The following is a 21,459-nucleotide window of genomic DNA, read 5'->3' as shown; positions in this document are numbered from 1 at the left end:
ATATCAATATCCCTATTTATGTTCCCAGAAGGGACCATAAAATTTCCATCTCCTATTATATTAAGTCTGAAAGTGTACAGTCATGTTTACTAATGCCTGAAGGGAGATAGAATGAATTGGAAAAGTTCCTGAAATTTCTTCTACTTTAAAATTTCTATCATCTAATGTTTGGTGTCAAAAAGTTTTATCAAAAATCAATTTTTATTCTCTTAATTCATGAAGGAATTATAATTTAAAGCTGGTTTCAGAACAGCTATTATATTGCCTCTTTTTTTCTAATATTTTTAATTTATTTGTCAGAGAGAGAGAAAAAGAGAGAGGACAAGCAGGGGGAGTGACAGGCAGAGAGAGAAGCAGACTCTCAGCTGAGCAGGGAGCCCAGTGTGTGACTCAGTCCCAGGACCCTGGGATCATGACCTGAGCCAAAGACAGATCCTTATCCGACTGAGCTACCCAGGGACCCTACTATATTGCTTCTTGTAAAGCTTCTGTATTTAGTAAATGGCTTGGGAAAGTAAGCCAGCTTTTAGATCTTTTATTTGTTTCAAGTATTTATTTATTTATTTGAAAGAGAGAGACACAGAGAAAGAAAGCAAAGAGAGAAGGAGACAAGCAGACTCCCTCCTGAGTGGGGAACCTGACATGGAGTTTGAACCCAGGACCCTGAGATCATGACCTGAGCCAAAGTCAAGAGTCTGATGCTTAACAGACCAAGCCCCCCAGGCACTCCTCAAATTTTTATTTAAATTCTAGTTAGTTGACTATAGTGTAATATTGGTTTCAGGAGTAGAATTTAATGATTCATTCTTAAGTGCCCTCCTTAATACCCATCATCCATCTAACCCATCCCCTGCGCACCTTCCCTCCAGCAACCCTCAGTTTGTTCTCTATAGTAGGAGTCTGTTACAGATCTTCTTTTCAGAAGACCAGGTAATTTGCTCCTATGACCACTTGATCATCCTCAGAATTATAGATTGTGGATGAAATGAAGGGAATGTTGCAGATTCTTGTTAGGGTGTTGGAGTTTCCATTTAGAGATGAGGAATTTTCCAAGTATAGGAAGGATTCTCCAATAGCAAAGAGCTTAAACTAGAATGAATAAATTAACCACTCTTATAAATATCCCCCTTGTTTGTCATTGTGGAGGCTAGGGCAACATTTTTAAGAGCCTTTGAAAAGCTTAGTTTAGTTAGACAAGAAAAGTTCCAAACAATATAAAAATAAAAAATAATAACATAAATAATGTGTATATAATAGCATAATACCTGATTAAAGAAAACAAGTATCTTATGTTTCAGATATATTTATATTCCCTATCTTTAAGAAATTCAAGGTAGTAAATGGTGGTATGTTGTTTTGTGTTGTATTTTTGTTTTCTTGTTTTCAATTGAGCATCTGTTTTCCAGGCATTATTTTAGAGGACTTACTTATACTCTCATCTAATTCTCTTAAGACCTATGGGTTAAATTTTTTTAAAAAAATTTTAAGATTTTATTTATTTATTTGACAGAGAGAGAGAGCACACACAAGAGAGGCCAACCAGGGGGAGTGGCAGAGGGAGAGGGAGAAGCAGACTCCCTGCTGAGTAGGGAGCCTGATGAGGGACTTGATCCCAGGACCCTGGGATCATGACCAGAGTGGAAGGAATATGCTTAACTGACTGAACGACCCACGCACCCCTAGATTTTTAAATGTTATAGCTGAGTAGTACAAGGCTCAGTGAGATTAAATATTTGCCTAAGAGAATACAGCTAGTAACAGGTAGTAGAAATTTGAATTGAGATGTGTCTGACTTTTCTCTGTTACAATGCCGTTTTTTGTTTTTTTTAAAGATTTTATTTATTTGGCAGACAGAGATCACAAGTAGGCAGAGAGGCAGGCAGAGAGAGAGAGAGGAGGAAGCAGGCTCCCCGCAGAGCAGAGAGCCCCATGCAGGGCTCGATCCCAGGACCCTGGGATCATGACCTGAGCCGAAGGCAGAGGCTTACCCCACTGGGCCACCCAGGTGCCCATACAATGCCTTTTTTTAAAGATTAAAAAAAACAGAAAAGCAAGATCAAAAAGAGAAGGAGGAATCAGCATTTAAGCTAACATTAGGATAAACATAGTTGCTATGATTAAGCATCAAATTTAGCTCTAAATTTTCAAAATAAAAGTTGAAAGAAAAATTTGTTTGCTGACAGCCATGACAAAAAGGGAAATTAAAAATAATATTAGAAAGAAATATTTTGACCAATTTTTGGCACTTAATTTTATTTGAATAATGAGATTCTATAAAAGGAAATACTGACTGATGTTGAGGATATTGCCTGTTATAACAATTTTTTTAAACTTTTTAAAAAAATTTATTTGATAGAGAGAGAGAGACATCACAAGTAGGCAGAGAGGCAGGCAGAGGGGGAGGAGGAAGCAGGCTCCCTGCTGAGCAGAGAGCCTGATGTGGGGCTCAATCCCAGGACCCTGAGATCATGACCTGAGCTGAAGGCAGAGGCTTAACCCACTGAGCCACCCAGGTGCCCCTGTCATAAAACAATTTTTATAGCAAATGCAGAAACACACTTAATATAGTAGAGCTTTATTTTTTTATTTTTTATTTTTTATTTTTTTTTTGGCTCATGTCAGGGAGTTAGCAGTAAAATACAAATCATTGAATTCTCTGAGGGAATAGACTAATATTATTCCAGTAAGACATTTTCCTTGTATCCCCAAGTACTTTTTAGAAGATGTAAGGAATGGGTGGCTGGCCTGACCATTAATGAAAGCCTACCATTTTTCCACAGTAAAGAAAAAGAAGAAAAAGCCTATGTCTTTCACCCATCTTTTTTTTTTTTTTTAAGATTTTATTTATTTGTCAGAGAGAGAGGAGAGCGAGCGAGCACAGGCAGACAGAATGGCAGGCAGAGGGAGAAGCAGGCTCCCCGCCAAACAAGGAGCCCGATGTGGGACTCGATCCCAGGACGCCGGGATCATGACCCGAGCCGAAGGCAGCTGCTTAACCAACTGAGCCACCCAGGCGTCCCTCACCCATCTTTGATTAAAGATGGGTTGAGGTTATTTTCTCTTTTGAAAAACCTAGAGCTGTCTCTTAAATTTGAGGGAGTGTAAGAAATAAAAGTGTGCAGGCAGGTTCTATACTATTTGGCAAGGAGACTTTTGTAAAATTTTAACTTTGGTTAAAATATAAAGTTGGGGGTGCCTGGGTGGCTCAGTGGGTTAAAGCCTCTGCCTTCGGCTCAGGTCATGGTCCCGGGGTCCTGGGATCGAGCCCTGCATCGGGCTGTCTGCTCAGCAGGGAGCCCGCCTTCCCCTCTCTCTCTGCCTGCCTCTCTGCCTACTTGTGATCTCTGTCTGTCAAATAAATAAATAAAATCTTTAAAAAAAAAAAAAAATATATATATATATATATAAAGTTGCTTTTTCAAAATAAGATGCTTGGTTTTAGAGACAAAAATAAATAAGTAAATCTATTAAATGGAGTGCTAAAGCAGTTGCCTCTGCAGTTGTTGCCATTATGTGATTTATGTCAACAAACACAAAAGATAAACTGAGTTTTCCTTACATTATTTTAATTTTGGTGGGGAAACCACTATCCTGTACTTTTAAATGGGACTGTGCAATTCGAACTTGCAGTAAGATTGGAATATCTGCTACACTTAAGGGTTGGCTTATGATACCTGACAATATTACCTATCCTATTTGAAGATGTTTTGCATTTATGTAGTTATTTATGTATTTTTCTTTTAGGGTTTTGTATGACTGGAAAGAAAGATTGAAACAGGGATGTGAAATTATTCAGACTACTCCCTATGGACGCCCTGCAAATATTAGTGGCAGTACCTCATCACAAAAAATTTATATCACTTTCCGAAGAGCCTCTGAAAACATGACTCAGAATACATTGGCTGTCACAGACATATGTATTATTGTACCCAGTAAAGGAGAAAGCCCACCACACACATTTTGCAAAGTCGACAAGAATCTCAATAACAGTATGGTAAGTGACTCTTTCGTAGTGATAAAATTAGCCACTGATGAAAGGAGCATAATTTAAAATCTCTGAAAAACAGCATAACATAATAAGTGAATTAAAAAATAAGTTGTTGGGTTTTTTTTTCTTTTATTTATTTGAGAGAGAGAGAGAGAGCACCTAGGGGGGAGGGGTAAGGGGAGAGGGAGAAGCAGACTCCCTACTGAACAGGGAGCCAGACAGGCTTGATCCCAGGAGTCTGAGATCATGACCTGAGCCAAAGGCAGATGCTTAACCGACTGAGCCTCCCAGGCACCCCTAAAAATATGGTTTTAAAGATGTTGGATATTTTATTTGGGGGGAAGTACTTTAGTTGTACTTTCAAAAGGAGTTGTACAAAAAGTTTGCTTGCTTGCTTGCTTGCTTGCTTTTTAATTAAAATAATATTTTTTCCCTTACTGGAAAAGTAGTACACTAGCTGAGGGTAATCCCTGCACGTAGATGCCATAAACTTATGTATTTGAGGACATGGCTTCCCTACATTTTTGGGAATCATCAGTCTTTCTCTATTGGATTATTTCCTCCAGCATGCAAAGCCTGTTGCAGTATAGCCCATCTTTACAAAACTCCTTGACCTCTATGTCCACCTCCATCCATTGCCTCATTTTATTGTTCTCCTTTACAATAAAACATCTCAGATGAGGGGACTGTATTCTGTCTGCTTCCTCACTTTGACTCTCTAACTATAGAAAGCCTAACTATAGGCTTTTGTCCCTATCATTCCACCAAGATTGCACTTGTTGAAACCAATGGTCTTGATTTGTAATTTTTCAGTAGGTTTTAACACAGCTGATCACGTCTTCCTTCTTCAAACAATGGCAGGAAGATAAGATGTATTCTCTTACTATGTACTCTCTTGCTTTTTCCTCCTACCTTACCCCATTCCCCTTCTGCCTTTGCTAATCCCTAACCACTACACAATGCAGTGCTACAGGCTCAGAGGGCCCAGACCATTTATCTTTATCATTTGAACTCAATCCCTTGATGATTTAATCATTTAAATATAAGTTAAATACAAGTGGTTGGCTTCTAAATTTATGTGTCTAGCTTGGACCTCTGTAATTCATCTCTCCTTGAATATCTTATAGAATAAATCATCGCAAATTTAACATGTCTAAAACTCAACTCTTTGTGTGCCCATTCCAGCATGTTTAGCCTGTGGTCCTCCTCATCTAGTAAATGGAAGTTCCACTCTTCTAGTTGCTCAGACTAAAAACCTTGCAGTAATCCGTAACCTTTCTCTTCTACTTTTCATTCACTTCTTCTGTGAATTCTGTTGACTCTAATCTCAAAATATATCTTAAACCTGACTACCACTCACCCTCTCCATTGCTGCAGTGCTGGTCCAAGCCATAATGCTCTTTTAACAGGACTGTTGCTATAGTTTTCTAATTTAGGAAACAGGCAAATTTTCATATAAAGGGCTAATTAATAAGTTTTGCAGGTCATATATAGTCTCAGTCACATTCTCTTTCTCTCTCTTTTTTTTTTAAAAAACAATCCTTTAAAAATGTAAAAACCTGGGTGGCTCAGTGGGTTAAGCCTCTGCCTTCGGCTCAGGTCATGGTCTCAAGGTCCTGGGATCAAGCCCCACATCAGGCTCTTTGCTCAGCCGGGAGTCTGCCTCCCCCTTTCTCTCTGCCTACCTCTCTGCCTGCTTGTGATCTCTCTCTCTCTGTCAAATAAATAAAATCTTTTTTTTTTTTTTAATTAAAAATAGGGGCGCCTGGGTGGCTCGGTGGATTAAAGCCTCTGCCTTCGGCTCGGGTCGTGATCTCAGGGTCCTGGGATCGAACCCTGCATCGGGCTCTCTGCTCAGCGCGGAGCCTGCTTCCCCCCACTCCCACTTCTCTCTGCCTGCCTCTCTTGTCTACTTGTGATCTTTGTCTGTCAAATAAATAAATAAAATCTTAAAAAATTTAAAAAAAAATTAAAAATAAAAATATAAAAACAGTCTTAGCTCAGTGTACAAAGCAGGCCTTGGGTCAGATGCAGGCCATAGTTTGCCAGATCCCTAGTCTAACTGATCAAGGCTTCCATTCTGCTTCCTACAACCTATTCTTGAAGCAGCAAGAGCGATCCTTTTAAAACATAAATAAGACCATATCACTCCTGGGCTTACAACCTTTAATGGCTTCCCATCTCACTCTTAGTAAAAGCCAAAGTCCTTTCAGTAGCCTTAAGGCTATGTATAGTATGTAATTGTCTTGGTCCCATTTTGCTATTTTAAATTTTAAAGAAAAAGAATTTTGTGCCCCCTACCCACCCCCAGATTGAGAGGAGAAGCAAATTGTAGATCTTTGAAGTGGAAGTTCTTGTTCTTATTACTTGTTCTTACTTATATCTTTTGTAATCCCTTTCCAGGATTATAAATTACAATTTGTCCTATGTCCTTTCAGACCTTTTTGTGTGCATATGTGTGGACATATATAAAATGTGAATAAATTTATCCTTTATTTTTCAAAAACTGGAAATTTTTATATATTCTGATGTAAACTTTTTTCCACTATCTGCCTTCATCACTTGATAATAACTCTAAATCTTGTAACAATTGTATAATATTCCAGAATATAAAAGTGAGGAATGATGATTACAAATTATTTCCAGTTTTTCCCATTACTAATAATTATGCTACTTTGATCTGTGCCTTTTTCTTTGTATATTTATTGAAGTGTCTTTGGAAGAATAAATAATTATAAGTGGAATTGATGGGTCCCAGGGTATGCTGCACATTCTGGAAATTTTTGACACACTGCTCTGAAAGGCCTGTGGTACTTTGTACTTTCGTTAAGAATACCCTTTCCCAGGGTGCCTGTGTGGTTCAGTCAGTTAAGCATCTGCCTTCAGCACAAATCATGATCCTGGGATCCTGGGATTGAGTCCTGCATCATCGAGCTCCCTATTCAGTGGGGAGTGTGCTTGTCTCTCTCCTTCTGACAACCCCCTCACCCCCACCCCATGTGCTCCCTCTCTCTCTCTCCAATAAACAAATGAAATCTTTGAGGGGAGGAAAAAAAAAGGTTAAACCAATTTATATCCTACTAACAAAATATAAAAGTTTGGGTTTTTTGAAAAATAACTGTCAACAGTTGGATTTTTAACCACAAATTTTCAAACTTAATTTTTATTTATTTATCCATTTATCCATTTATTTATTTATTTATTTATTTATTTATTTATTTATTTATTTATTTATTTATTTATTTATTTATTTATTTATTTATTATGTTCAGTGAGCCAGCATAAGCACTGGGTGTTATACACAACTAATGAATCATTGAATGCTACATCAAACTTTATTTCTTAATGATCCCAGAGCAAATATGTCCTGTTATAACCATGTAAATGAATACTTTGCTAAGATTTAAAAGATTTATACATATCTCATTTATGAAGTTTTATGGGAAGCAGATTTTTTAAATTATTATTTATTTTCTCTTCTTTTAAACGGGCAGCATTAGAAATACCGAAGGTTTAGATAAAGCTAGAAGAGGAAGAACTGAAATGTATTGACATGTGGCTGGATACAGTGCAGATTTTGTAACCCTGAAAAATGTTTGGAACTCCCTCAGTAGGATAGTAAAGTAGATTTGTGTTTTAGTGGTTAAGGTCAGTATGGCCAAGTGGTTCAGAGTACAGACTCTGGAGCCAGAGTGTTTGAATATGCATCCTAATTCTGACATTTACTGGCTCTGTGACCTTGGGCAAGTAACTTAGTCTCTCTATGCATCAATTTCACAATTGTAAAATGAGGTTAATAGCATCTAACTCATAAGGTATTGTGATGATTACATGAATTTAGAACTGTGTCCCAGTACATATACAAAAGTACTATATGTGTGTTATCATGTTATCTGTAAACATCTTCCAATTCCAGATTTTCTTTAAGAAAAATCTGCAAATTTACGTAGCAGCAGTATATATGTAAAATCTTTAAATAGAGGGGTGCCTGAGTGGCTCAGCTGGTTAAGTGTCTGCCTTCTGCACAGGTCATGATCCTAGAGTCCCAGGATCAAGTCCTGCATGGGACTCCCTGCTCAGCGGGGAGTCTGCTTCTCTCTCTGCTCCTCACCCCACTTGAGCTCTCTGTCTCACTGTCTTTCTTTTTGTCTGTCAAATAATAAAGTCCTAAATAAAATCTTTAAATAGGTAATTCAAAAAATGGATATTTGACAGTATCTAACTTGTATCCTAAACAAATTATCTGCAGCAATGTGACTCCTAATTGGGTGACCTTTTTTTTTTTTTTTTTTTTGGAGTAATAAAATTTTATTTCCTTGTGTTTTTTAAATAGACCTAAGCATTTTTTCTTCATTTAAATGTAATGATACAATCTTGCAAAATGAGTATGCTATAAACACAAACTGGTCCAATTATTTTTTTTTGGTCCTGGGTGACCATTTTTTTGTCAATGGCCATTCACATATAAAATGCCCCATCCTTTCATGCCATCCTTCCATCTTATTTTGGCTTGGTGATGACAGGTGAGAGTTGGAGAAAGTATGCTAGAGAAAAAAGATCATAGTAGCAAACAAGAGTTTTACAGGCCTTATGTGTTACTAAGAGTGATGGCAAGAAGGGCTTTTGAACTTCCATGATGTGATGTCCATCTTAATATCATTTTAGATTTGATTTGGTATTTTAGCAATATTGTGCAGGCTCACAGGTACTTCCCATTTCCCCATTGGTGAATTTTCCATTTATTTTGTGAATGTGTCCGTTTTTGATTCAAAGTAAATTGACAGTGTCATCAGAACCATTTCCAGGTTTTATTAGTTAAGCAAGGTGTTCAAGGTAGAGTTACTGCATTGAAACTGAAACCAGAGATAGGAGTTTCTGTTTTTCCTTATCCTGAAACATTGGTCCCAGTATTGTCAGAGACCATTTATTCTCTCCTAAAAGAAGAAAAAAGTTCACATCATGTGAACAGAAATAGTCTCCATCTAAACTATTGGATTTGAACTCCAGACTATGTGTAACAATTTAGGGTAGCGTCTGGTGCACAGTAAGTGCTATATAAATGGTAGTTATACATTTGGTTAACTCTGCTTCAACAAGTCCCTATTATGTGTATTTAATGTCTGAGGAAAAACTTTTCTTTTTTTCAGTTGTATTGAAATATAATTGACATTCAGCAGGGAAGAGTTTTGTTGTTGTTATTTTTTAATTTTATTTTTGCCCAGTGTTTAAGCTCTTCCTAAATTTTTCAAGAAATATTACAGGAATAAAATCCTCTTATAATTTTTTTTCTTATTCTTAATCTAGTGTCAGTCCTGAAAATAGGGAAATGTGCCTGCTCTTAGCAATAAATGTCTTTTTTAAGCGATGGGTTGTGGTTTATAACTATTAACAATCTTTGTTTCCATCAACTATAAGGTAATAAAAGCAAATTTTGTTCTTTGGAGCAGATGCATAATGACTTCTTACTCTTTCAGAAAATTTAAAATAGGCATGCAATATAGGAAACTTATGTTCATATCTAATGTATATATAAAGAATCAGGAAATGGTTGGGTTTAAATTATTGATGTGTTGATAATACCCAGCAATAGTTATGTAGCTGGCTCTTGTTTTTGAAGATTGGTAGCTTGAGTGAAAGTCATCTACTAGGTTTCTAAACCAGGGAAACAAAGAAAAATCAATCTAATGGACATGAGATGTATGTTGAAACTTTCCTCAAATTCCTGCATGATTTGTGTATCAGTCTTACAGCTTTGGCCTCAAAAAGAATCTCCCCCACCCTCCCATTAAGCTTATAGAAAGAGTTTTCAAGAATTATTAGTTTTTAAACTTTGGACTGTAAGCCTTAAATGACTTGAACTTTGAATGATTTAGAGTAGAAGTATATTTTAGAGCCAAAAGAGAACTTAAAAGTACTCAGGTGTTTCAAAAATGCTAGTCAGGGTGCTTTGATTCACACAGCTAATTTTTGGCAAATTTGGGACCATCTACTCCATTTTTGACTCACTGAGAGTATTTTTTTATACTCTATCCAAATGGTTCTTGTTTTACAACCTTTTATGAATGTCTGTATTTTAAAAAGTAGAATTATAGGGATGCCTGGGTGTCTTAGTCGAGTAAGTGTCTACCTTCAGCTCAGGTCATGATCCCAGGGTCCTGGGATTGAGTCCCCCATCGGGCTCCTTGCTCACTAGGAACCCTGCTTCTCCTCTGTTGGCTGCTTCCCCTGCTTGTGTTTGCGCTCTCACTCTCTCTCTACCTGACAAGTAAATAAATAAAATCTTTTTTAAAAAAAGAGTAGAGTTATTAACTAAGTAAATCATGTTCCTAATTCCCTCCCTCACAAAAAAAGGTATCTGAAACAATGTTTTTGTCATGTAAACCACAATATGGGTCATTTATTTAGAAGTTAAACATTTCTAGAACAGTGATTCCTCCTACTTTCTTTTTCACTGAACCGTGTATGCAAAAAAACTTCAGAAAACCCTCTTAGTATGGTTCTTTTCCTTTGGAACTCCATATCTTTTACTGTCATCTTTAAGTCCCTGTTTTTAATTTTAGAATGTTCCTCTTGGTTTCTACCATATCCAAATGGTCATGTAGTTACCTTCTTATCATCACAAAGGTTATCATTGAGGGTTTTTTGTTATCTTTACAAATTGGCTATTGAGAACTGGAGTTGGGACCTATCAGTAGAAGGTCTTTTATTTATATGTTTGTACACACCTCAGAAACTGTAAGTCTAGTTTACCTACATTCATAATATCCACTTGACTTCTATATACATCCATTCTTTTTTTTTTTAAGATTTATTTATTTGAGAGAGTGTGTGTGCAAGCAGGGGGAGGGGCGAAGAGAGAGGGAGAGAGAATCTCATGCAAACTCTGTGCTGAATGTGGAGCCTGACATGGGGCTCGATTCCATGACCCTGAGAGCATGACTTGAGCAAAAAACAAGAGTCAATCCCTCAACTGGCTAAGCCACCCAGGTGCCCCTATACATCCATTCTTTGATGCAAAAGTATTAAAACATTTATAAAAACAAAATGCTAACATAGCAATGAGCATAATTTAATGTCCTAAGCATAATTTAACATACTAGTTTGCTGGAGACCCATGAAAAATGTTTAACAAGAAAAATTTTTAGATGAGGAGTCAACATACTGCATTGTTGTTTATAATAACCCCTCCTCCCCAAAAGGAAATAATCCAAGTGTCTGTCAGTATAGGAATGACTGTGATGGTTTATTTATTAATGAAATAATACCCAGCAGTTCAGATGAAGAAATTAGATCTCTATCAACTTTACTAATTATTAAAAACATACTAAAGAGTTTAAAAAAAAAGCAAGCTCTAAAAGCATATATTCAGCATCTCACCATTTATGTTAGATTATAAAGTACACAAAGAATAATATATATATTTACAGATGTGTGGTAGAAAGTTTTTGAATGCATATGAATGAAATGCACTAACCTCAAGCTAGTAGTTAACTCTGGAAGACAGAAAGGGATGGAAGATGAGGCTTTAGCTAAACCTATAATTTTTTTTGTTTCTTTATGAATTAAAACATTTGAGGCAAATATATTAAATTATTAACATATTTTGTTTAATCTAGGGAATGATTATATAGTTGTTTGTTATAACAGTCGCTTAGTAATTAAAAATATTTCTTGGGGCGCCTGGGTGGCTCAGGCAATTAAGCATCCAACTCTTGATTTCTGCTCAGGTTGTGATCTTAGGGTTGTAGGTCAAGCCTGTATCTGGCTCTGCACGTAGCTTCAGATTTCCTCTCTCTTCTCCCTCTGCCCCTCCCCATGCACATTTGCTCGCTCTGTCTCTCTCTCTAAAATCTTTTTAATAAGATTTCTTAAAGTAAGTTATTTTCCTCTATATTTTGTCTTCGGTGCTGTGAATCTGTCCCCACACATTGGCTTTTAGGGGCACGCCATCATGTGTGCACAAACACATCCTTTCACTTTCATTCAACAAATATTTTTTAAACATTTATATGTAATAGGCACTGTTTTCAGTGCTACAGATAGAGCAATGAACAAAATAAAGCTCTTACCATCATGGAACCTATATTCTAGTGGTGGGAAGCAGATAATAAGAAAATATACAATATGCCACATGGTAGTAAGTGCTATGGAGGGAAAAAAAGCAAGACGGGATGATCAGTGGAACTGGGTAGGGTAGAGGGATGACTGCTATTGCATAAGATGATGAAGAAAGGGCTCTCTAATGAAGTGACCTTTGAGTTGAGACCTGAGGGAGGTGAGGAGTATGCTGTGTGCATGTATCTATCACCATCTGATGTCAAGTAGTGAATCTCCCAAGTTACATCTCCATTTCAGACCTCTTGCCTTATCTGCATTTGATTCTTCACTTTGGTTGTCTAATAAATATTTCAAACCTATCATGTCTAAAAGTGAATGCCTTTTCTTCACCCCCCAGTTTCCTTTCCTCATGTCTTCCCCATCTCAGCTGCACTGGGACTAGAAATTTGAGACTCCTTTGGAAGAAGCTGTTACAGAAAACAATGGGACTGAATGTATGAGATCATTTACAGAAAGAAAAGGAGAGATCACATTCAATGATCAGGAAAAGAGAAAGAAGGAGACTGAGGAGTGGCCAGAGATTTTGGTGGGGAGGTGCCCGCAGAATGTGATGCCTCAAAAGGCGAGAACATGTTTCAGGGAGTCATTAGTAGTGTCCGTATCTGCTGAGGTTAAATGAGATATGGACTAGGAAACAACTGTTAGACTTAGCGTCATTAAAATTGTCAAAGTGTTCTTTTAAGGAATGGTGTGATTAAAACTTGATTGGGAATTGATTCAGGAGAAAATGGGAAACAGGAAATGGATATAGCAAACTACAACTCTTCAATTTTGGTATAAAGAGGTGCAGAAAGATCTCGCAATATTGGAAAGAGGCAGTTATACCCATGAGTAGATATTTCTTGATTATTTCTGCCCAAAGTTTGGAGTTAGAATAAAATCTAAATTGTTATGGCTTAGTTATTTTAAAGGGTCATGTTATCGCTATTACAAGGGCAAAGCAACATTAAATATCACCTCTGAGAGAAAAGTGGGCAAAAACTGCAATAAAATGCTGGCAAAACAACCAACTAGAATTAGCTTACAGAAAACCTACTACATTTTAGATAATGTATACTGGAGATATCAAAGAGATTTCATTTTATTAAGTTACTACCTTTTAAAATTAAATATTTCCTTTTTTTTTTTAATTCAGTGGGGATCTGCAGTGTACTTATGTTATAAAAAATCAGTGGCAAAGACTAACACTATATCCTACAAAGCTGGTAAGTATAATTTTTCATGGAATACTTAACATATATTATGAGGCCAGTAAACTTTAAGGAAAAAAAAAATCCTATCTTATGATGTGCTAGTGTCAGGACTGGGACCACAACCCATGTCTTTTTTTTTTTCTCCTGTTTTATCTTATCTTTACATTTATTGAATACTTAATGGAAGACTCATTTTAAAGGAGCTGGGGTAACCATGCTAAATATTCCAAAAAACTAGTATATGCATATGCTTCAAGGTAGTGTGACCACAAACTGAAGTTTTAGGATTGTGTCCGTATTTGTGTATGTTGCTTCAGAATAATCTTTTCTTGTTTGTCTTACTTAGACTTCGTGGATGAAGCATGATAAATATTAATTAGTTATTATGAATATTTACAGTGTTTGAGGATTAAAATTTAGATGTATCCTACTGAAGCATTCAGTTATTTGATGAGCATATATGTAATGTAATGTTACTAAATATGTTAAATAATAAAGCATTTTAGCATCATTCATATTAATGAATTCAAGAGCTGATGACTTAATATTTATTATTGTTTTTATAGGTCTAATTTGTAGATATCCTCAAGAAGATTATGAATCTTTCTCACTCCCAGAATCTGTTCCCTTATTTTGTTTACCAATGGGTGCAACTATTGAATGTTGGCCACCCAATAGCAAATACCCTCTCCCTGTGTTTTCTACATTTGTGTTAACTGGAGCCTCAGCTGAAAAGGTACTATGTGTTTTAACTAGTATTATCAAGTCTTAAGTTCTATATAATGTAGGCAACAGTAGCAATAATTGGTTAAATTGAATCTATTGTACATACTTCTTCCACTTGATTAAAATAACTATATACAGAGGTAAAGGAAAAGAGAATTTTCATTCTGTCCCATACACCCCAATGCTTTTTTGTGAATATGGTGAAAGATTTTTTCATCATCAGATGATGGTCCTTTACTGCTTCACTTTCTGTGATAAAGTTTTGAGAGTAATACAAAAGACATTATTAAATATGCAAAGCTATTTGGAATTATAGACTATTACAGTTGGAAAGGACCTTGGAAATCATCTAGTCTAACATCCTTATTTTATAGATTGGGAAATTGAGGTCCAGAGAAGTTTAATGAATTGCCTGAAGCTGGAATATATATTCCCTTATCTGACATTCTGTCACACTGTCTACTAAATAATTATTTTCAGTTACTTTCTTATAGAGAATATTGATAAGTTGCTTTCACTCTTCAGAAAACAAACTCAATTTAATTAAAACACTTTTTTTCAATAATGAGATGTGAGAGTAGCACTGTGAAGTTGTGTGTGTGTGTGTGTTAATGTACTTCAAGAAAGCAACAGTGATGTTTGCTCACTGCTGTGTTCCTGGTACCTGGCACCTTGCCTGGCTCTTGGGCATATAAATGGCTCATAATGGTCTAGCTTATAATGGCTCATGCATTAAATATTTAATGATGTGATTTGAATAAATGATATAAGGAGTATTTATTAAATATATTACTTGTTTTCCAGGTCTATGGTGCTGCTATTCAGTTTTATGAACCATACTCTGAGGAGAATCTTACAGAAAAACAGAGACTTCTTTTGGGATTAGCATCATCAGCAGATGGGAAATCTGATAGTTCCAAAACAATTCACACTAATAAATGCATCTGTCTTCTTTCTCACTGGCCTTTTTTTGATGCATTCAGGAAGTTTTTGACTTTTCTGTATCGTTATTCTATCTCTGGACCTCACGTCCTTCCAATTGAGAAGTAAGTTAGAGAAGTATTCTTCAGTCAAAACTTGGTAGATCTTTCCATTATGTGTGGTATGTTTGTAATGGTAATTCAGTAAATTTTATGTGGAAACTAGGTTTTTCAAGAGTTATTTGGAAAAAAAGTTTGGTTATTTCAATCAGGTAGTATTTCTCTATTATACTTTTACAGTCACGGTACTTTATTTTCATTTTGTTTTAAAGTTTACTTATATATTTAGTGATCTCTGCACCCAACATGGGGCTCAAACTCCTGACCCCGAGATTCGGGGTTGAGTGCTCTTCTGACTGAGCCAGCCAGTGTCCCACATCATGTTATTTTAAATGATTTTATCTCTTAACAAAATGAAATGAATGTTTCATTTTTGATGCTCTTGTGAAGTTTGGAGAACCTAATTGGCATTTTTTAATTAGGATCTTAGGATTTTTTATTAGTTTTGTAATTCTTATTTTTCAAATAATTTGGGTTTATTATGAACTTTTAAAAATATTCCCTACTATCTTTAGATATCATGAATTTAAAGGAAAATTAGATAAACACATTCTTTATTCTATTGAATAATGTTTTATGCAGTAAAATTTGTTGCAAGTGAGATCTAAATATCTTCATTGTCTATTTGATTATTGTTTATTTTATACCATCTGTTACTTAAACTCTTGTATTCTTAAGCAAGGAATTTCGAAATTTTAAGTACACAGAGCATTTGACTCAACTCGGACTTGTGGTGACATGTTGACCTTTATAGTATATGGTATTCACTTTGGAATCAATTGGGTTCTTGTCTGTTTGTTTTTAAGGCATATTTCTCATTTTATGCACAAAGTTCCTTTTCCATCTCCTCAGAGACCACGGATTTTAGTCCAGGTAAGATTTTCTTGATTTAAGTGCCCTATTAAATCATTACTGGCTCTGTCAAAATGTACCGTAAGAATAACAATTATAGGGGCGCCTGGGTGGCTCAGTGGGTTAAAGCCTCTGCCTTCGGCTCGGGTCATGATCCCAGGGTCCTGGGATCGAGCCCCACGTCCGGCTCTCTGCTCAGCGGAAAGCCTGCTCCCCCCTCTCTCTCTGCCTGCTTCTCTGCCTACTTGTGATCCCTCTTTCTGTCAAATAAAATCTTAAAAAAAAAAAAAAAGAATAACAATTATAAATGGAGGAAAAGAACAAATATGATCTAAAGAATCAGATAGTAGTTCATGTTGGAGTTTGGGCCCTTAGTGTTTTATTAACTGCCTCCCAGGCAGACATCGAATGTTTCCCCTGAGGTAAAAGGTTGAAGAGTTAAAGCAGTTGGCAGTAGACATTTTGAACATACAAAAAGGGATTTCTTTCCCCTAAATTTGTTCTAAGTATTTGAAATTTTGTGCCTTTGGCATTTATTCCCGAAGTTAAATATATTAGAATAGATATAAGGAAAAGTTGTGTGTTTTCTATATATAATTCAGGAAGGAAGGTTCATAGCTTTGTGATGGGAAAGTTCAAAATGAACAAATTATTTTCCCTATAGCTTGTCCCAATTGACTGTATCTTTTCTCTTTTGTTTACATTTCTTTTTTGTTTGTGCTCTTGATCTGTAAGATGTCTGCTTATTTAATCACCATTTACAAAGCAATTTCTATAAAGAAAATATCATTATGTGTTATCACTATATGTGCCTTACTGTATTTATCACAGCCCTTAATGGGAGTGGTGTATCATTCAAAATTACAAGTATTTGGCAAATAGGTATTTAGAGATTTGTGGAAATATGCCTAAATATGCATAAATTTAAAAATGTAGATAAAACAATTGTACTATTGATACAGATAAAATGTCTAGAAAAAATATCATTTTTATAATCAGTCTGTATATCCACATGTCTTCTTGGTATTTAGTGCCAGAATATATGTGTGTGTGTGTGTGTGTGTATACACACACACACAATTTGAATACAAATAAAAGATTTGTTTTATGACAGAAGGTGGCAATTTTTTTTCTGTTGAGGACCAAACAGTAAATATTTTAGTCTTTATAGGCCATGCTATCTTTGTCAAAACTACTCAGCTCCTACTGTGTAAAAACAGCTATAGATCATACCTAAACAAATGAGCACTTTTCTAATAAAACTTTATTTGTAAAAACAGGTGGCCAGATCTTCTTGTTGGACAGTTCCTTTGAGTATGATATAGTGTCCTTCCTCATCTCTTATTATAGTCTTTGGCTTAAAATCTAATTGATCTGATATAAGGATTGCCACTCCTGCTTTCTTCTGATGTCCATTAGCATGGTAAATTCTTTTCCACCCCCTCACTTTAAACCTGGAGGTGTCTTCGGGTTTAAGATGAGTTTCTTGTAGGCAACATATAGATGGTTTTTGTTTTTTTATCCATTCTGATACCCTGTGTCTTTTGATTGGGGCATTTAGCCCATTAACATTCAGGGTAAGTATTGAGAGATATGAATTTAGTGCCATTGTATTGCCTGTAAGGTGACTGTTATTGTATATTGTCTCTGTTCCTTTCTGATCTCCTACTTTTAGGGTCTCTCTTTGCTTAGAGGACCCCTTTCAATATTTCCTGTAGAGCTGGTTTGGTATTTGCAAATTCTTTCAGTTTTTGTTTGTCCTGGAAGCTTTTAATCTCTCCTTCTATTTTCAATGATAGCCTAGCTGGATATAGTATTCTTGGCTGCATGTTTTTCTCATTTAGTACTCTGAATATATCATGCCAGCTCTTTCTGGCCTGCCAGGTCTCTGTAGATAAGTCTGCTGCCAATCTAATATTTTTACCATCGTACGTTACAGACTTCTTTTCCCGGGCTGCTTTCAGAATCTTTTCTTTGTCACTAAGACTTGTCAATTTTACTATTAGGTGACGGGGTGTGGACCTATTCTTATTGATTTTGAGGGGGGTTCTCTGAACCTCCTGGATTTTGATGCTTGTTCCCTTTGCCATATTGGGGAAATTCTCTCCAATAATTCTCTCCAACATACCTTCTGCTCCCCTCTCTGTTTCCTCTTCTTCTGGAATCCCAATTATTCTAATGTTGTTTCGTCTTATGGTGTCACTTATCTCTCGAATTCTCCCCTCGTGGTCCAGTAGCTGTTTGTCCCTCTTTTGCTCAGCTTCTTTATTCTCTGTCATTTGGTCTTCTATATCGCTAATTCTTTCTTCTGCCTCATTTATCCTAGCAGTGAGAGCCTCCATTTAAAAAAAAAGAAAGAAAGGATGAATACCCAAGTTTTGTAGCAACATGGACGGGACTGGAAGAGATTATGTTGAGTGAAATAAGTCAAGCAGAGAGAGTCAATTATCATATGGTTTCACTTATTTGTGGAGCATAACAAATAGCATGGAGGACAAGGGGAGATGGAGAGGAGAGGGGAGTTGAGGGAAATTGGAAGGGGAGGTGAACCATGAGAGACTATGGACTCTGAAAAACGATCTGGGAATTTTGAAGGGGTGGGGGGTGGGAGGTTGGGGGCACCAGGTGGTGGGTATTGTGGAGGGCACAGATTGCATGGAGCACTGGGTGTGGTGCAAAAATTAATGAATACTGTTATGCTGGAAAAAAAAAAAAAAACAAAAAAAAACAGGTGGCCAAAAAAAAACCAAAAACAAAAACAGGTGGCCTGTGGATTTGCCCTGGAGGCCATAGGGTTGCTAACCCTGATTTTGTGGTATAAATGAATAATTTCATCTTTCAATAAAATTTTATTAAAGTTGCATTAGGGGAAAAGAGAATTCAGAATAGGAAAAGTTAGTAGTTAGAAGAGGTCAGTGGTTAGGAAATGCTTTTCAGGATCTTAATAAGTGACATAAACAGTTCATATACTGGTTAATGTATATATTGAAACTTCATGGACATCATCATTAGCCTACTTTTTTTTTTTTTTTTTACCAGAAAGTAGTGTTTTAAAGCTCATCTTTGTATTTCAAACACCTTATTGTAAATTTTCTTCTAGTTATCACCACATGATAATCTGATTCTCAGTCAACCTGTTTCTTCACCTCTTCCACTAAGGCAAGTAAAACCTCATTTCTACTTATGTTTCTTTAAATCTAGTGTGAGCTAAAGTGACATTCAAATATCTTCTTTTTCCTAGGTAAAATTTCAGATACTGATAGAAATACTTCTCATTTAACTGTTTCTTACCTAAATTCCTTTTACTTAAAGGAAAAAGAAAAACCTTTATAATAGTTTGGTATTTTGTGTATCCATTATTTATCAAGTACTTACTGTTATATAAATAGGTATATATGTGTATAGAATTTGAGTATGAAAACAGTTATTTTTAGCTTTAAATACCTTCTGAGGAGCATTCAAATGCAATTAATTTTAAATTTAATCCACAAATAAAAAGATACTCCTAAACACTAACCATGGGATAAAACAAGGTATTTCGTCACTCAGAAGTTAAGAGAAATTATGAAATATATTTTCTAAAGTATCACTTCCTGAAATGTAATTAGCTATGTAATTTTCTAGCAGAGAAATAGTTACAATATAACCAAGTTATTTTGTAGCACGTACCTAAGGGAGACCAGCTGCCATCTTTGACATTAATTTTGTAAGAATTGCAGATTATTTCATTACTAGGTCTTGGTCCAGAGTGACCAGTGTTTTCTTAACCTTTGTTTGAGCTGAAATAAACTAAAATACTGACTGAGACTATATATAAAATGATCCTAAATTACCCAAGAGGATTTTTTTTTTTTAGAACAGCTCTATCAATATGATTCACATGCCATACAATTCACCCAGTTAAATTGTACAATTCAGTGGTTATATTCATTCATGTGAGTATAGAGATTTAGAGAGGTCATTATGATCAATTTTAGACCATTTGCGTCACTCTAAAGGAGAACCCCTGTGCCCTTTGTCAGTTACCTTCCCTCCCATTTCTCCCATTTCTACACACACAAACACACACACATACGCATACACACTCCCCAGCCCTGGGCAACCATGAATCTTTCTGTCTCTACAGATTCAACCAGATTTGCCTATTCCAGATATTTCATATAAATGGAATTATATAATATGTGACCTTTTGGTCTTGGCTTCTTTCACGTATAATAAATTATCCAAAATTCATCCATGTTGTATCATCATTACTTTATTCCTTTCTGTTTCCAACAAATATACCATTATATAGATAGACCACATTCTAGTTATTCATTTATCAATTGATGGACATTTGGCTTGTTTCTGCTTTTTGGCTATAATAAATAATGCTGCTCTGAACATGCACAGAGTTTTAGTGGACATGTTTTCATTTCTCCAAGAGACTTGTTATTAGTTCTGCTTTATTTTAAAAAAGTTAATTCGGTGAGCCAGTTATTTAGCATTATAAGGGCAACATACTGATTGGCTTACTGAATTACTTACTTTGTCAGTTCAGTATTTATTATCACACAGAATGTCTCAGTTTAGGTTATTAATTTGCTTTTTATGTGTATACCATCGCTCGACTTGGTAGCTGTCGATTTCACATTACTCTTACCATTATATCACCAAAGATAGTCTATTTGTAAATCCAAATTTTAATAGGCATATTTACCTTAAGGGAAGTAGACTTATAAGTCATGTATTTTTTCTGATAATTTCCATGAAAGATGAGCCACTAAAAAACAAACTTCCATTAAACAAATATGCTTTCAACCAAAATATCCCTCTTATAGATTGAGTTCTTTACTTGGACATTATCTGCATCACAGATCTTTTTCTGAAAAGAAAAAAATGACTTTTCATTTTCTATATTGAATACAATGCAGAAAAATTGAATAATTCTGAAACCTCAGAAAACTTCATTGTTTTCATAATATGTTTCTGGTGACATTTTTCCACACATAAGGGCAGCAGTCACATTTAAAGTTGAATAAATAATATAATCCTACACTAATCATGACCTTTTTTCACTATTTTGAATAATGAGGTATTTGAATTTTTTTTTAATTGTGTATTTTTGTTTGGATTGACAGTGGTGGCAAGTTTTCAACACTACTTCAAAATTTAGGTCCTGAAAATGCTGTGACACTACTGGTGTTTGCAGTAACAGAACATAAGATTCTCATCCATTCCTTAAGGCCTTCCGTGCTTACTAGTGTGACAGAAGCATTAGTGTCTGTGAGTATCCGAGTTCTTATTGGCAATCAATTTCATTCTAAACCTAATTTATTCATTTAATTTAAAGCTACTTTAAGACTTAGCTAAAATTCAAGGAATAATGAATTTTTATGTTGTGAAAAAAATGTTAATTTTCTTACCATTAATATTATAATTATTTAATTTGTTATCAAGTGCTAGACTTTAGATATGAATATTTAAAAGACAGTTTTTTGTGTATGCTGATAAATTATGCTTCATTGTCAAACAGCTGAATATTCTCCTGTCTTTTGTTTAT

General features: G+C 35.5%; 1 protein-coding gene across 8 annotated transcripts in view; it reads left to right on the top strand.

Moving 5' to 3' along the window:
- DENND4A (DENN domain containing 4A) overlaps window positions 1–21,459 on the top strand; it is a 149,164-nt gene that overhangs the window by 59,979 nt on the left and 67,726 nt on the right. For all 8 annotated transcript variants that reach the window (XM_047736990.1, XM_047736989.1, XM_047736996.1 and 5 more), the window contains exons 4-10: window positions 3,745–3,994; window positions 13,242–13,311; window positions 13,866–14,035; window positions 14,830–15,071; window positions 15,872–15,938; window positions 19,018–19,076; window positions 21,038–21,182. In XM_047736990.1, coding sequence (XP_047592946.1) covers window positions 3,745–3,994; window positions 13,242–13,311; window positions 13,866–14,035; window positions 14,830–15,071; window positions 15,872–15,938; window positions 19,018–19,076; window positions 21,038–21,182 — 1,003 coding nt within the window. The remainder of the gene's footprint in view (window positions 1–3,744; window positions 3,995–13,241; window positions 13,312–13,865; window positions 14,036–14,829; window positions 15,072–15,871; window positions 15,939–19,017; window positions 19,077–21,037; window positions 21,183–21,459) is intronic.

This window comes from Lutra lutra, chromosome 7 (assembly GCF_902655055.1).
Source record: "Lutra lutra chromosome 7, mLutLut1.2, whole genome shotgun sequence".
In the NCBI taxonomy this organism is placed as follows: domain Eukaryota; kingdom Metazoa; phylum Chordata; class Mammalia; order Carnivora; family Mustelidae; genus Lutra; species Lutra lutra.
This window is presented reverse-complemented; position numbering and strand designations above follow the sequence as displayed.